We start from the raw sequence: 17,000 nt of genomic DNA, 5'->3' as shown, positions 1-17,000 counted from the left end.
ACCCATCAGCCTTGCATTCAACATAGAGATCAGTGTATGCCTCCTAGAAAGAGCATCAGCAACCACATTAACTTGCCCTTTTTTGTACTTTATGACATAAGGAAATGACTCCATAAACTCCACCCATTTAACATGTCTTCGATTTAGTTTGCTTTGCCCCTTAAGATACTTCAAGGATTCATTATCAGTATGTATAACGAATTCTTTAGGCAACAAGTAGTGTTGTCATACCTCCAGAGCTCGAATCAAAGCATAGAACTCCTTGTCGTAAATAGAGTAGTTCAAACGTGCTCCATTTAACTTTTCACTAAAGAATGCAATCAGCCTCTTTTCTTGCATCAAAACAGCCCAACTCCAACTCTGGAAGCATCACACTCTATTTCAAAGGTTTTAGCAAAGTCTGGAAGTGCTAAAACTGGAGCAATACACAATTTTTCCTTAATTAGCTCAAAAGCTTTATGTGCATCTGCACTCCATCTAAACTCGTTCCCTTTGTTCAAGCATTCTGTTATAGGAGCAACAATAGAGCTGAAGTCTTTCACAAATCGCTTGTAGAAAGAAGCTAAACCATGAAAACTCCTCACATCAGTGATACTAGCAGGTTTTGGCCAGTCCCGAATTGCCTCAATTTTCTCCTCATCAACCTTAACTCTCTTGCTAGAGATAATATATCCAAGAAACACAACACTTTCTTTACAAAAGTAACACTTTGTGAGTTTCCCATACAACTTAGAATCTCGCAAAGTTTCAAACACAACTCTAAGATGCTTCATATGATCATCAAAGGTCTTGCTATACACCAAGATATCATCAAAATATACTACAATAAACAACCTAATATACTTCCTCAAAACATGATTCACAAGCCTCACAAATGTACTAGGCGCATTAGATAACCCAAACGGCATTACCATCCATTCATATAACCCCTGTTTAGTTTTAAATGCTATTTTCCATTCATCTCCCTCTTTCATTCTAATTTGGTGATAACCACTCATCAAATCGACTTTAGAAAACAATGCAGCACCATGTAACTCATCAAGCAATCATCAAGTCTAGGTATAGGAAATCGATACTTAACTGTTATTTTGTTGATAGCATGACTGTCCATACACATCCTCATGGTATCATCTTTCTTCGGTACAAGCAAAGTAGGTACAGAACATGGACTAAGTGATTCTCGAACATAACCCTTCTCTAAGAGCTCACCAACCTGCCTTTGAATTTCTTTTGCTTCCTCTAGATTACATCTGTATGCTGGTCTATTAGGAAGTGAAGCTCTTGGCACCAAATCGATTTGATGCTCAATTCCACAAATAGGCGGTAACCTTTTAGGTAATTCATCTGGAAACACATCTTTAAATTCTTCAAGCAATTCCTTAATCTGTGTTGGTAAGTCCAATCTTTCTACTTGTAGTAATTGCTTTGCCCAGATCATGAAAACAACCCCCGTCGAAGTTAATGCCTGTTTGATATCTTCTTTTTTGGCTAACAACAGCTCCTTATGTGATTGCACCTCTTTCTGTTGGCTTCGTAACTGATCCTCTCTAACTTGTTGATAGCTCAATGGTAACAAGTTCACCTTCTTTCCATTCAACATGAAAGAATAAGTGTTCTTTCGTCCATTATAGGTCACATCCTTATCAAACTGCCATGGACGACCCAACAACAAATGGCTAGCTGACATCGGCGCAACGTCACACAAAACCTCGTCATGATAGGATTTAATGGAAAAGGGCACAAGAACTTGCTTTGTCACCCGAATCTCCCCATTCTCATTCAGCCATCGCAAACTATACGGTCTGGGATGTGGAATGGTAGTTAAACCCAATTTCTCCATCAAGGTAAGTGACGCAACATTAGTGCAACTTCTATTATCAATGATCATCCCACACACCTTATCTCGAATCTGACATCGAGTATGAAAGATGTTCTCGCGTTGCTCATCACTAACATCAATTTGTGCATTTAGAACCCGTTGCACAACCAATAAATCTCCCTTCACTGGTTCGAAATCCTCTTCCTGTTCCATTTGTGCCTCATCTTCATCTTCAGTTTCAGCCTCATCTCCACTTATCAGCTCTCCATGATTCCCATGCAATATCATCACCCTTTTATTTGGACATTTTGAAGCAATGTGCCTGATTATGCATCAAAAGTGTCATTAAGTCTCTTATTTTACATATGTATTTATTGTTTTTATTTGGTTGTTTTTATAATAATTGATGTGTTTTTTAGTAATGAAGTTTGTTTTAATGTTTCCATAGGTTTTTGGAGCTTAAATGAATTAATTCAGAAAATTCAACGTCGAAAAGCTCCAAAAACCTATTAGTTTTGGTACTGAAGAGACATTTAGTTGAAGATTGAAGCAAATCTTGGTTCAAATAAGTGCTCCAAATTTGTCCCAAAAATCAATTCTATTCCAATTCTAGAAAAGAATATCATATGATTTATTTCAAGCCCAAACTTTCCTTATGTTGTGTGCAAACTTCAACCATTAAACACTCAAGGTTTCAATGTCAATCTTAGCCCAAATAATAAGTGCATTTGTATACTTATTTGATGCTCAAATTCAGCCCAAAATCAGCCCTAAATCAACCCCAAATCAACCTTCAAATCAACCCAAACACAATCCTCATAAATGAGGAAGAAAAACATGCACCAAAGTAGTTGTAAAGCTGTCTTGATTTGATTTTTCAGAACACCTTTCGGTATTTTGCCTATAACTTTTGACTCAGGTGTCCAAATGAGCTGTTCGTTAATTATCTGCAAAGGTGACAGAATTTCCTATAAATATGTCTCTAATAGACTTCTCGAAAAAAAGCTTCTAAGAGGGTTGAATTGCTGTCCAAAGTTAGAGTCAGATTTGTGTCCGAATTTTTTCTGAAATTGTATTGTGTTCTTCTTTATAGATTTCGGTTCTTTAGTTTGTAAAACTTATTATTTCAGTTGGATTCAAGTTCTTTCATGTTTATTGAAGTGTTCTTATATATAATCATGGTTGGCTAAACTCTTTCTTGGATCCAAATCAAGGATAATGGTGATTGAGGTGAGTTCTTTAGGATATAAATGAATCTTAATGTTTATCTTCTTATTTTCTTCATGAATGATTTATTATTGTAAAGAAATTTTAGAAATCATTTAGGTAATGTTATAATCTTGAATTTTTATGCACAAACTTTAGTTTTGGTACAGAGATTGCTTGATTCAATGTCTTACTTAATATGAAAGTACTTGTTCATTCTTAAGCAATAATCAATCTTCATCTTTCTAATCTTCATTGTAATATCTTCTGATCTAATATCACCATCGTTGAGATTAGGTTGAGTTATCTTATATATGTTGAAGAAATCACCAATACATCACCATTAAAATTGATTTGGACCAAGACTTACTTTTTCTTGTCATTTAAAATCTATTTACGTTTTTTTTTATCTTTAAAAACAAATCCATCAATTATTTTCAACCAAGTTATTGTTAATTTAATTTCTCTTGAGTTTTTTTTTGTTACTTAGCTTAATTTCCAGATCTAGCTCTCTGTGGATATGACCTCGATCTTACCGAGTTAATTGCTACATCGCACACTTGTGCACTTGCGAGTTAAAACAAGCCAATCATAAAAAGCGGTCAAGTAGTGCCCATATCCTAAGCACTTGAAGCACTTGATGTCCCGAGACCTCCTAGGATGTGGAGGTTCTATCACCTTCTCCTTTCCCTTTAAAGAATTAGAACTGGTATTCCCCTTCCTAACCTCCACCTTCTCATCTCATTTAGGTGTACTCCATATTCGTGTAGGCGTAGATACAACCCTTGTCGTACTTGACGTAGTTACACTAGTTCGAACACCTCCTCGTTTCTGCTACCTCTCTACTCGAGTTGCAAGCTTTATAACATCCTCAAGGAAGATGTACAGTTGCAATTCAACAACATTAGTTATATCCTTCCTCAACCCTTCATGAAATCTAGCTATTGTTTGCTCTTGGGGTTCCATCAATTCACATCGAATCTACAACAACTCAAACTCTTTCATATACTCTTCCAAGCTTAAAGATCTTTGTCGCAAAGTCTGAAGTCTGATGTATAGCTCTTGTTTTTAGTAATCAGGAACAAATCTCTTCTTCATCACTCTTTTTATAGTTGCCCACGTTCTAATCTCTTCTTCATCACTCTTTTTATAGTTGCCCACGTTCTAATCTCCTCTTCTCCATCCCTTCTCCTCTGAATCTTTAAGTTTTCCCACCATAAAAGAGCATAATCTGTAAACTCAAGTGCTGCCACCTTGCACTTCCTTTCTTCAGAATATTCATACCATTCAAACACCTTTTCAACGTTCTAAATCCATTCCAGGTATTCCTCGGGTGAACTACTTCCTCGAAACGGTGGAATCTTAAGTTTGAGACCACTAGGAGGATTATTATTCTGCCTTCTTGGTCTGCCCCTCTCGTTGGCCTCATCATCCCCACTTGGATCTCCGTCAGCTTCTACAAAATCATTTCATGACACCCTAAGTGCTTGCCTCTACTAGGGTTGCAAATTATTTCTTTGCATCATTTGCATAAGGGTATTCAACTGTTCACGAATTCCAGTCATTTCATCCCGAATCTCAGCATGAGATTGTTGTAATCCCACAACCTGTGCCTGTTCTAAACTTAACCCTCTTGGAAAATCTTCTTTATCTCCAGCCATAATTAAGTTTATCAACCTCAATTCTACCAAGCTTTTCTTCTGTTTCTGGCTCCTGTCTTAGATCACAACTGATGCTCTAATACCAGATGATGTGTCGTGAATGATTTGAAAATCGGCAACAATGAATCTGACGAAAATGGATGAAGGATGGGTCTGGTTGTGTTGTCTTTCTTTTGGTGTTTAGGCTGGATTATAATGATTTTAAGATGAATAAAATGGAGGATATACTAGAATGATACTTTGATAAGTCAATCTGGACGCCACAAAGATCAATCTAGGATTTTGATGTCACACTCTTTGTGATTGAAGAGTGATAAGTCAGGTATGTTTCTTCACAAATCAATTTGGAAGAACAACTCTTAATTCTCCGAATTAAGTTCAAATCTTGGCCAAAAGTTGTTTATTACATATTCTGATGCCATATTTATAATTGGAACATCCCTCCATAATTAGGAAAATTCAACATGACAGAAATCAAGCCCAAAAATTAGACTTTGACAAAGTAACCAGACAAATTAAACTAGCACACATTTTCTGACTTTAATTGAAACATAAACAGACCGAATTTAAAATGGCTATAACTTCTTGCACAAAAGTCCAATGCAATCATGGTTGGACAATCTGGAAAGATCACGTTCTGAACTTGAAATCCACCTAGATTAGTCTTGTTTTCACATGCAATGGATGACTTCAAATTTAGGTTCAAATTTATCTATTGTTCTGATGTAAACAACATTAATTCCTTAACTTATTTGCATTATCAACCCAAATTCAAGTAGCCCAACATCAAAAGAACCATTAAGGGCTCTTCCCATCTTTAAGTTTCAATTGTAGGCAAATAAGCACCCTTGAACCAATTTGAAATTGATTGCTAATTTTTAACTCCGACGTAGCTTCAATCATTCCAATTTAACTCGTCAAGGCCCTTTGTAGTTGTTTCGCTCTCGCTCTTGTCATTGGACCATCTGAATCCTCTTGCATATTAGATTTACCTTTATGAGATGGATTATCATTCCCATGATGCACATCATCCTATGCCGGCGGCGAAGGTCACCGTCACCTGGAACAAAGGAAGCAACGCACAACAATAATTGATTTTAATTTTTCTTTTTGTGCAGATCCGTTCTCATATTTGTTGTTCTGTTCTTGTTGTTCTTTCCTTTTTCAAAACGTAAGCTCTGGCAGCTGAGGAAGGAGTGTTGGAGGCCGGCGCTACCACGGGGAAGCTTCGATCGTGTCTGTGCTGGTGAGGGAGACCGTGGCCTGTGGCCGGTTGAAGAGAGAAGATCTATCGGTCGCGGGTTGGAAGGCGGTGCCTTCGGTGGCTAAGAGAAGACCTGGTGCGTGGCTGCTGGGCAGAGGAAGAAGGAGCGGCGGACCGATCTGGGTCCGTTGGGGATGCTGCTGCTATCGGCCAGATGAGGGAGAGCTGGGTCTGTCGGCGCTGTTGAGGCTAGGTCGGCCGAGAGGGAAGAACAACGACTGGTGGAGATGGGCGAAGAAGGAGAAATCAGCGAAGAGAGGGACCGTGGGTCTGTTGCTGGTCCGGTTCTAGGAGGAGAAGCTAGAAGTGAGGGTAGTGTTTGTGTGGGTTGTTGGGTGGAAGGTTGAAGATGAGAAGGAATGGGGTGTGTGGAAATGTGGCCGGCTGAAGGAAGAAGAGAACCAAATCCAGGGGGGTGGGGCGGGTCTTTTGGAAAGATGGGTTTGTAGGATTGAGGTTTTTAGGGTTTGTCTTTTTTTTTTATCAAAATTGCCCCCCCTGTGCATGTTGAAGGCTGCTATTTATAGGCAAAATGTTGCATTGGTCCCTCAATTTTTGTGTCTGGCCCCTAATTTCAATCAATTCACTTGGTAAAAATTAAATTTGGTCTCTTAAAATTTCAATCTTTTCAATTAAGTCTGTGCTTGCCTTCTTGGATCAATGGATTACCCAAAATAAATCAATTGTTATTTGTTGTGTGAAGATGTAAGATTATTGATTGTGCTTGGGCTGATTTAAAAGTTGATTTGGGGCTGATTTGAGGCTGATTTGGGGCTGAATTTAAGCATCAAATAAGGATACAAATGTACCTATTATTTGGGCTAAGATTGACATTGAAACCTTGAGTTTTTAATAGTTGAAGTTTGCACACAACATAAGGCTAGTTTGGGTTTGAAATAGATCATATGATATTCTTTTCTAGAATTGGAATAGAATTGATTTTTGGAGAAAATTTGAAGTACTTATTTGAACCAAGATTTTCTTCAATCTTTAACTAAATGTCCCTTCAATTCTTTGTTCTGAATTCCGACGTTGATTTTTTTAAATTAATTTATTTAAGCTCCAAAAACCTATTGAAACATTAAAACAAACTTCATTACTAAAAAGCACATCAATTATTATAAAAAAATCAAATAAAAACAATAAATAAATATGTAAAATAAAAGACTTAATGACGGAAGTGGGAGATGAAAAACTTATTTGAATCATTGCTTTAAAGCAGGCTTTAATCATTGATTTTCCCACCGACCGAAGTGGGAGACGGAAGACGTGTGTGAGGTAATTAGGGCACAAGGTGGGGTTAGAGAGTGTTGACTATTTTGGATGCTTTGTCGTGTCTTCTTTTTAATTTTTAAGGAATTTTTAAGGGATAACGTCTGATCCGAGTCAGGTGAATTGGCACGTATGTTGTTTGCTTTGAATGAATAATGGTGCTTTTTTTTTCTTTATGCAATTCAAACAAGCCAAGTGGTAAGAAAGAGCAATTATTTCCTACTCATTTGTTGGATGTCCATGGTGCATATATTCATTAGGGTTACTATTCATCAACTTCTCTGGTCTAGTCTCCACCTGCACATATAAGATGCTCATATTTCCCTCAAGCTCCTCCAATTGGCTATAAATATTGACCAAAATAATAATAATAAAAAGGAAAAGAAAAGAACCAACCGTGCATTAGCTGACGTTTTGTGTACCGAAAGTCAACTTCTGTAGCAAGGCCGGGGCAAGAGCCAGGAACAAGAATCGCTCAGTTGAGAGGCATTTAAGGTGATGTCTCTGTCAAATGCTGGTTCCTTCTGATAATAGGAAATCATGCAGAGGCATTAGCCAATATCCATGACATGGGAACTGAAATTGCATTCGAAAAGAGTTAAATGTCTCTATCAAGACCTAAACTGTTGGATTCCCTTATAATAATAAAGCTAAAGTAAGAGAAGAAGAATGGAATTTTGAGACGTAAATTTTTTAAGAAAATGGCCAAGTGCTTCAGGGAATGTTGGATTCCCACAGGCCACAGCAGAGGCGTAGCAAACCAAAGCAAACCCCAGCACTTGTCCACTCTCATTGTCATCGTCTCTTTTTACCTTGACCCACAGTGATTATCGTTAAAATGCTCTTAATTATTTGATGTACAATGCTTAACAGCTAATACTTCACTTGATTTTTCCACCTTTTTTTTCTCCCCAATCTTGGAATAGAGTACAGAAATTCTACAACAGTCCTTTTTCTATGCACTAATGCATGATTGAAAGAGGAATTCTTCTTTATCAATCATCTTTTGATATTATCTAGATTTGGTGAGTGTAGCTTATTGCTTTATATATTCTTTTCTTACAACTTTCCGTAGCCAGTGGCAGGCATGTTACTTCTCTTTCAGAATGTTAGTTTCCCTATCAAAACCTCTGGTTTTCTTGACTCCTGGCCTCTTTGAGTGCGAGGAAGTGCAATTATAGATAAGCATGAGCAGTTGTAGTACTGCCTGGTTCTTGGTGTAATACCGAGACAAAACAAAGCCCACATCAGCACTGTTTTTATTGAATCCTTCATTTTTTTCACACCATTCTTAACCCCTTACCTCAGCAGAAACTGGTTTTGGCAACTATACCATCTTGTTTTATACCTTTGTTTCAATGGAGGCAGGCAAAAAGAATTCTTTTTTCTGTTGTGTGGCTTCGTTAATCTGCTTATGGACTACTGCTTATGGAGAGCTAACAGCTGCAGGTGTCAACTACGAAGGTAACTGGAGTTTTACTCAGCTACGGAGAATCCTATTTGTCTTTCTAAATCTTTTGAGAAGTTAAGAGCTTGAAGTCATATTTACCTTTTCTTTTTCCTCTCAGTGGAGGCTTTGATGGGCATTAAGAACTCATTGCACGATCCTCATAATATTCTTAACTGGGATGAGCATGCTGTGGATCCATGCAGTTGGGCCATGGTCACTTGTTCTCCTGATAATTTTGTCACTAGCCTGTAAGTAGCAGTAATTACTAAACTAACCAAAACTTAACTGAATAGAGAAGCAAATACATCGAAAGAACCTGAAAATTCAAGTAAGAAAGAGCATTTGAAGTTGGTAATTTTTTTATTTTTTTTTGCAGAGGAGCTCCGAGCCAACGTTTATCTGGCACTCTTTCACCATCTATTGGAAACTTAACGAATCTCCAGTCTCTGTGAGTATTCAATCAATTAATATTCCAGAAAATATAATTTTTATATTTACTTTTGTATTTTTATTCACAATATGGTGTTTTGCAGGCTTCTACAGGATAACAATATTTCAGGACATATACCCTCTGAGCTTGGAAGGCTCCCAAAGCTTAAAACAATTGATCTTTCCAGTAACAACTTCAGTGGCCAAATTCCTAGTTTTCTGTCCAATCTTAATAGCCTCCAATACCTGTAAGCACAAAGTGTATACATGCACTTTTTTCTTGTTTTCATAACAATTTTAGAATTAGGAGGTGATTATTAATTTTGAAAGTTTCTTAAGAGTCTGAAAACTGACAGAGGGTTTTTGAGTTTGGATTAGGAGGCTGAACAATAACAGTCTTGATGGAGCAATTCCCGCCTCTTTGGTTAACATGACTCAACTTACCTTTCTGTAATTCTCTTCAAACCCTTATCCTTCTGCTGTTGCTGTATGTCATTTTTCCTTGGTAAAAGATCTATATGATTTGTTTGAATTTTGTTTAATGTCCCAGCGACTTGTCTTCCAATGATTTGAGCACTCCTGTACCACCTGTACATGCTAAAACATTCAAGTAAGTCAATCGTAAAACCTATCTGTCCTCCTATATTTCTCTTTCCTATCTGTCCTTCTATATTTCTCTTTCCCTTGATCAGAACAGCAAGCAAAATAATTGACGTTGCTTTTATTGACACAGCATTGTAGGAAATCCTCTGATATGTGGAACTGGGCAAGGCTGTGCTGGAACCACACCAGTTCCACAATCTGTGGCCCTGAATAATTCACTAAGTAATTCTCTTTCCCGCCTGTTTCAAAGTTACCTACTTAATTTCAAGTTTTAACTTCTTCTGCTCTAAAAGTTGCTGTTGATGCGCTCCCCTTTTGCTTTCTTTTAATTTGCAATTATTTTGCTTTTGACTTTAATTTGAAGATCATGATTGTTTTATCCTTTCGAGGCTATCAAATACTTTTTGAGATTGTTTTACTTTCATTATGCGTTTCGAATTTCAAATCTTAAATCCTATATTACTCCCTTTAAATTATGCTCAAATGTCTTTCTTTGTTTCCCCAGATTCTCAGCCTTCTGGAAATAACAAGAGCCACAAAATTGCCCTGGTCTGGGGTTCAAGCCTAGGCTGCATCTGCCTGTTGGTTCTTGGATTTGGTTTCATCCTTTGGTTGAGACAAAGACTCAACCAGCAAATATTCTTTGATGTTAATGGTTAGTATGGCATAAATAGACTTGAAAAATATAAAGCTGTTGACAGCATTGGGTGGTTGATAGCAACGGACATGTCAATAGTTCTAACATTTTTCTCTTTTCAAAAGCATCAGAACAACATAATGAAGAACTAAACCTCGGAAACTTGAGGAGCTTTCAATTCAAAGAACTTCAGGTTGCTACAAACAACTTCAGCAGCAAGAACTTGATAGGAAAAGGTGGCTTTGGGAACGTCTACAAAGGGTATCTCCAAGATGGAACTGTTGTAGCAGTGAAGAGGCTCAAAGATGGAAATGCCATAAGTGGCGAGATCCAATTCCAGACTGAAGTTGAGATGATCAGCCTAGCAGTGCATCGAAATCTACTTCGTCTCTATGGATTTTGCATGACAACGACTGAAAGGCTATTGGTTTACCCGTACATGTCTAATGGGAGTGTTGCGACTCGTCTCAAGGGTAATGCATCCATCAAGATAGCTAAGTCTATTCTGATATACCTCTGATTTACCTCTGATTTCCACGCGGGATGCCTAGAACCTGCGAGTCTCATAACATATGATTGACCATTCTTTGATCAAGATATGAAAATTGTGCCTTTCGTTTCTCTTGCAGCCAAACCAGCCCTGGATTGGGGTACGAGGAAGAGAATTGCCTTAGGAGCAGCAAGAGGTTTATTATACTTGCATGAACAATGCGATCCCAAGATAATTCACAGGGATGTGAAGGCTGCAAATATATTACTTGATGGTTATTGCGAGGCTGTTGTAGGAGATTTTGGATTGGCAAAGCTGTTGGATCACCGGGACTCACATGTGACAACTGCTGTGAGGGGCACTGTGGGGCACATAGCCCCTGAGTATCTATCAACAGGCCAGTCCTCTGAGAAAACAGATGTTTTTGGATTTGGAATACTTCTGCTAGAATTAATATCTGGCTTAAGAGCTCTGGAATTCGGGAAGTCAACGAACCAGAAAGGAGCATTGCTTGACTGGGTAAGCTAAACAAACACGCCTTCAGATACTTTTCAGGCTAATCCAAGTCCCATTTCTGGACATGACAGAATTTATGATCTTAATTACAGGTGAAGAAGATTCATCAGGAAAAGAAGCTGGAATTGTTAGTTGACAAGGATCTGAAAAACAACTACGACCGAATTGAGCTTGAAGAAATAGTTCAAGTAGCTCTGTTATGTATCCAATACCTTCCAAGTCATAGACCTAAAATGTCAGAAGTGGTTCGGATGTTAGAGGGAGACGGGCTCGCTGAAAAGTGGGAAGCTTCTCAGAGAGCAGAAGAAACTAGATCAAGAGCCAACGAGTTCTCCTCTTCGGAAAGATATTCTGATATGACTGATGACTCCTCGCTGCTTGTCCAGGCAATGGAGCTCTCTGGACCCAGGTGACATGATTTTCAAACAGAAAGCATTTATGAACTTTTAAAAGAATGTGATACAGCGTATGAAAACATGCTTGTTGTATGTTAGCCACATATTGGAGCTCTAAAGCTGTCTCTACAATTTCTAGCTGTACAGAACCGGGATCCGAAAAAATGACATAGTTGAGTGTTAATGTCTTTTTCTGCTTGTTGGTCGAGTGAAGAATTTTTTTTGGAGAAGTTTGTTCCTCCTGAACTAAATATTTTATCCTTTCGAGTCCTGAAGAAAGATCTGTCTTGGTCAATACATGAGCGTTATGATTGCTACTGAAAGTTGATAGTTCTTGGGGACACAAATTCATAGTCAAACGGATGGCTAGAAAGACTGTCTTGCAGGGTGATCTGTCATCAAATGGTAGGACGGGCCACCCTCCCTCTTCAGCAACAGGAAATTTCATGGCAACAGAAATTCAAAGATGCGGACTACCAATGCTGGCCATCAATTGATTTATAAGAACTCAAGTGATGTAGAGGATCAGAGAATAAACATCTGAATGATAAATAACGAGGGTGCAGAGGATGGAAGAATAAACGGAGTTTTTTAGTGGAAAATAATAGGTGTGCAGGGTACTAATACCATGTAAAGCATGCTCCTAAAACATTTAAGAAACCCCAGAAAGAACAGGAGTCAGTTTCTATAACGTACTTCATAAAAATAAAAGAATACTATTATTATGCAGCACCCCTCAAGGGAAGAGATACAAGATTTTGTGCACCACGTCAATACTATGATCAGTGTATAATAAGCTACCATTTCAACTAATACTACAACACATTAAGAACAATAAAGGAATATTAGCAACCATTTCAACTAATACTACAACACATTAAAAATAATAAAGGAATATTAGCAACATGACAAAATAGTGTTGGATGCAGAGAATCATAACAAGGTTGAATTGGTAAAGAATCTTTTGCCTTCAATCGGTTGGAGCAACGGACGGTGTGTACAAAGGACAGAGACGAAGTTAACGCGAGCTGATGACTCGTGCTTACTAGAAATTCCTCGTTGAAGACCAACAATTGCAATGATCTATCCCCATCACGATGAAATTTCAAATATTACCTGGACCTGTCGGCCAAGGCTATAGACTTGATGAATACATCAGTGTAGTGTGCGTGCGGCCCAGAACATCTAAGGGCATCATAGACCTGTTATTGCCTCAAACTTCCTTGGTTTGGAAGGCCATAGTCCCTCTAAGAAGCTAGCTGCGGAGGGTCACCTCCGCATAACTAGTTAGCAGGCTTAGGTCTCGTTCGTTAACGGAATTAACCAGACAAATCGCTCCACCAACTATATACTCCCATGTTCTCTGTTCCCCTTGTTCTTGGCAGCTAGAGTATTAATATGTTCTAGCTGGAGCCTAGCCGGGCTATCACTATCTTGGTAAGGACGACTTTCTACATCTCTGAATTGATGGGCATTCTTTGTATGGATGGCTGCTAGTTGTCTCTTCATGGATGGCTGAAAATTCCCCAAAGACTGCCTCCATTATGGATGATGGTGTTCCTTTTTATGGTTAAGTGGATTGTCCCTTCTGTTTAAGGGGGTCTGTTCCCTTTATGTTTTTAGTTATTCAAGGGAGTTTGTTCCTTTTACTTTCTATTTTGTAAGCTTGTCTTACTATAGTTTGTTTAAGGGAGTCTGTTCTTTTTTTGGTCTGGATATGTATATCTTATTGTACTGCTGGTTTTCAGCCTGTTCTGCAAGCTTGCCTTGCTCTTTTTGATCTATATAATTCTTACATTTGATCAAAAAAAAAAAAGAGCTCTCAGAATGTATAGTTTCAGGTACAAGCAGCTTTATTTTTGAACAGCCCATACCTCTTTGAAAAGATAGGTAAATACGTAGCTCTAAAACAGGAAGGAGCTCTCAGAACCATCTAGGTGGTGGCTAAGTGGTAAGGATTTGGAACCAAGAGGTTTGCTCCCTCTGTGGTCTCAGGTTCGAGTCCTTGGTTGCTCATATGATGGCCACTAGAGGCTTACATGGTCGTTAACTTCAGGGCTTGTGGGATTAGTTGTGGTGCGCGCAAGCTGGCGCAGACACCCATGTTAATCTAAAAAAAAGAAAGAGCTCTCAGTCAAGATAGAGCTCTCAGTTAAGTGAGATCTTGAGAGAGAAATTAGAGAGAGATGCTCTCCTTCTGCATGAAGCTTTTCCCTCGTGTTTGATCTCCTTCCGTCAATTCCTCCTCTGTTTTGTTGATTTCCTGTCTATGGCGAACAAAAAGAAGAAGGTTGGTTCCTATAAATCCAAGCTTAAGCAGCACTCTTTGGTTGATTCACATCTTTTGCATGATCGCATTGTTCTAGCTTTGGAGTCCCCGTCTCATACTATTCATGCTACTATTCACTCAATTTCAAATTCAAATGCTTGCCCTCCTGTCGTCTTTCATTCAGAGCTTTCCAAGCATAATCACCATGTCCCTTCCACTTCTCACGGCCTTCCACTTCAGATCATTGTTGATCCATCCCCTAGTATCAACCTTGTGTTTGAGGAAGATTCTTTTGACGATGATGCTCTTGATGATGAGGAAGTGGATTTTGCCTCTTCTGGTGAGGACTATACAGGAGGGTCCAAATTCTTCACTTCTTCTGTATTTGAGGCCCCCTCTATCCCTACTGCTTCTCCTATGGGTGCCTAGACAGTCCCTATTTCTCCAATGGGTGCCTCTCCTGATCCTGTTGTTTCCCCAGTAAGTGCTCCTTTTGCTCCAGCAGAGGTAAATGTTCCTCTGCCTGCTATAGTAAGTGTGTCTCCTAATCCTTCTGAGCCTCCAACTAATGCTTGGCATAATCTGTTTGCCCCTAATTGTAACATCAATAGTTGCCCCAGGCTCCTCCATTACTCTGTTTTTACTAACACTAAGGGCTGTAATTTACTTGAAGATGATTTAGACACTAAATGTGACCTTTGGAAGCTAAGCCTTGTTGGCTATATTGTTGGTTGTTCACCAGGCTTAAAGGTTTTGCAGCATCTCATTGTTAGCTCCTGGAAATGTGAAGCATCCTTGACTATCCATGCATCTGGTTGGCTGATTTTTCAATTTCCTAATGAAGAAGATAAATTGATAGTTTTATCTGGCGACCCTTACTTTTTTATGGCAGACCCCTAATTCTTAGGGCTATGCCAGAATACTTTGACTTCTCTTCCTCTGATATGCATACAGTCCCCGTCTGGGTTAAATTCCCTAATCTTCCTCTCAAATGTTGGTCTATCAGATGTCTATCCAAAATCACAAATGTACTTGGTAAACCAATCCAGACTGACATGCTCACTTCTTCCATGTCTAAGCTATTGTATGCCAAGGTATTGGTGGAAGTTAACTTGCTCTCTAAGTTGCCTTACTCTATTGAAGTTACTCTGCCTAATGGTAGTATACTTCACCAGTAAGTTATTTATGAAACTCTTCCTCGCTTTTGCAAGCACTGCAGGATTCTTGGTCATAATACTTCAACGTGCACTACATCCAAGCCCGCCAATATTTCTTCCTCACAGCAGGCTCATGACTCTGTTGCTCCAGTCTCTAATGTCAGGTCTAGTGTTTTCAATCGTTTGGGGTCTCAGGGTGATGCTGTTGTAGCTGAAAGTATACAAGCCACCCTACCTGTTGATTGTGGTCCTAATCCCATGCAGGTGGAAGCTGTGATTGTTTCTGTTGGTGGGAGAAACCACTTGTGGTGGCTTTAAAACACTCGGAGGGGATAAAACACATTATTTTATTTCAAGAACAACAAGCTTACAACATAAACATAAGCTTACAACAACCCCTCTCTTTCTCTCTTTCTCTCTAGTGTTTCTCTCAATCTCTCCACACTTTATAACATAAACTCAGCTAGCTATTTATACACGAATTCAAAACAAGAAAATTCAACCTTCAAGTGTGAAGGCGGCTGTGGCCGATGGTGTGAAGGTGGTTGGTGGCTGGATGGTTGGGCGGTGACAGCTAGTGGTTGCCTTTCTTGACCTTCTAGATTGAGTTTACTTCAACAAATCTCCCCCTTAAACTCAATCGAGGGATGTCATTCTAAGCATGAATTTCAATCTGATAAATACTTCTCTCTTCAATGGCTTGGTAAAAATATCTACTGTTAACAATCTATAATCTGATTGGAACCTCCTTTGTGTGTGGTTTCCAATTGAATAATAAGAGTTTATACTATACTTGTTTGACATACCATTAGTGGAACCTCTAACCTTGACATTTGTTATTATCATTGTTTAATCCTTACGTTAATCTTTCCATCTCAAAGTTCTCATCAACTTCTTCTTTTTCTTCTTCTTCTTCTATTATTACTACTACTACTACTACTACTACTATTATTATTAGACAAATCACCTGTATTTTTTGAAACTTCTTGTGGACAGGAAATGCTTGCAGGAATAAGTCTGCTGTCGTGGCTTGGAAAACTGTTTTCCTACCAAAGCATGAAGAAGTGTTGGGATTGCTTGATATTCAAGTTCATTACAAATGCTTCATTGCAGAACACCTCTGGAACATACATCTAAATAAAGATTCCATTTGGATTAGATGGATACATCACTTTTATTTACACACTCACTCCATTTGGAATGCTCATGCCTAAAAGACCTCCTCCCCCTTGTGGAAATCAATCCTCCTCCTCAAAAATCAACTTGTTAAGCTATACGGGGGGCACTAATAAGTTATTGATCTGATGGCAGGCTGGGACCAGTATGGAGAGGGGTTCACCTCTAATGCTTATGCTTCTCTCCGACCCCAAGGCTCAGTAGTCAATTGGGAGAAGATAGTTTGGGAGCCATGGGCCTTTCCCAGACATAATTTGACTCTATGGTTGGCCCTGCTTGGAAAGCTTCGAACCAAGGACAGACTTTAATTTGCTCCCATTGACACCTTATGCATATTTTGTAGAAAGGCAGAGGAAAGCCACCAACATCTATTCTTTGGTTGTAACTGGACTTATTCTGTGTGGAACAAAGTCAAATCCTAGCTAAATTTATGCAGGCGAATGTCCACCCTTAACAGTGTAGTTAGAGGTTTACCTTGTGCAAAGAAGAACTTGATCGCTAGAATGCAAAGAGTTTCTCTTTGTGTATTGATTTACTTGATCTAGGAGGAACGAAACAGAAGAATATTTGAGGACAAGAGTATTTCTCCAGACCTTCTCTTTCGGAAGTTTCAAATCACCTTCTACATGATCCTTCATTTTTATGAGAAGGACCAT

At 38.7% G+C, this 17,000-nt stretch overlaps 1 protein-coding gene across 1 annotated transcript; it reads left to right on the top strand.

The window, feature by feature from the left end:
* Positions 1-8,290: 8,290 nt before the first annotated feature.
* LOC105116042 (protein NSP-INTERACTING KINASE 2-like) lies at positions 8,291-11,972 on the top strand. The gene is made up of 11 exons (XM_011013194.1): positions 8,291-8,686; positions 8,791-8,920; positions 9,049-9,120; positions 9,206-9,349; positions 9,480-9,551; positions 9,652-9,711; positions 9,835-9,926; positions 10,210-10,359; positions 10,473-10,814; positions 10,971-11,350; positions 11,440-11,972. Exons 1-11 carry the CDS (start codon positions 8,581-8,583, stop codon positions 11,758-11,760), a joined length of 1,869 nt encoding a protein of 622 aa, XP_011011496.1. The 5' UTR covers positions 8,291-8,580; the 3' UTR covers positions 11,761-11,972.
* Positions 11,973-17,000: the final 5,028 nt, after the last annotated feature.

This window comes from Populus euphratica, unplaced genomic scaffold (assembly GCF_000495115.2).
Source record: "Populus euphratica unplaced genomic scaffold, PopEup_1.0 scaffold835.1, whole genome shotgun sequence".
In the NCBI taxonomy this organism is placed as follows: Eukaryota; Viridiplantae; Streptophyta; class Magnoliopsida; order Malpighiales; family Salicaceae; genus Populus; species Populus euphratica.
This window is presented reverse-complemented; position numbering and strand designations above follow the sequence as displayed.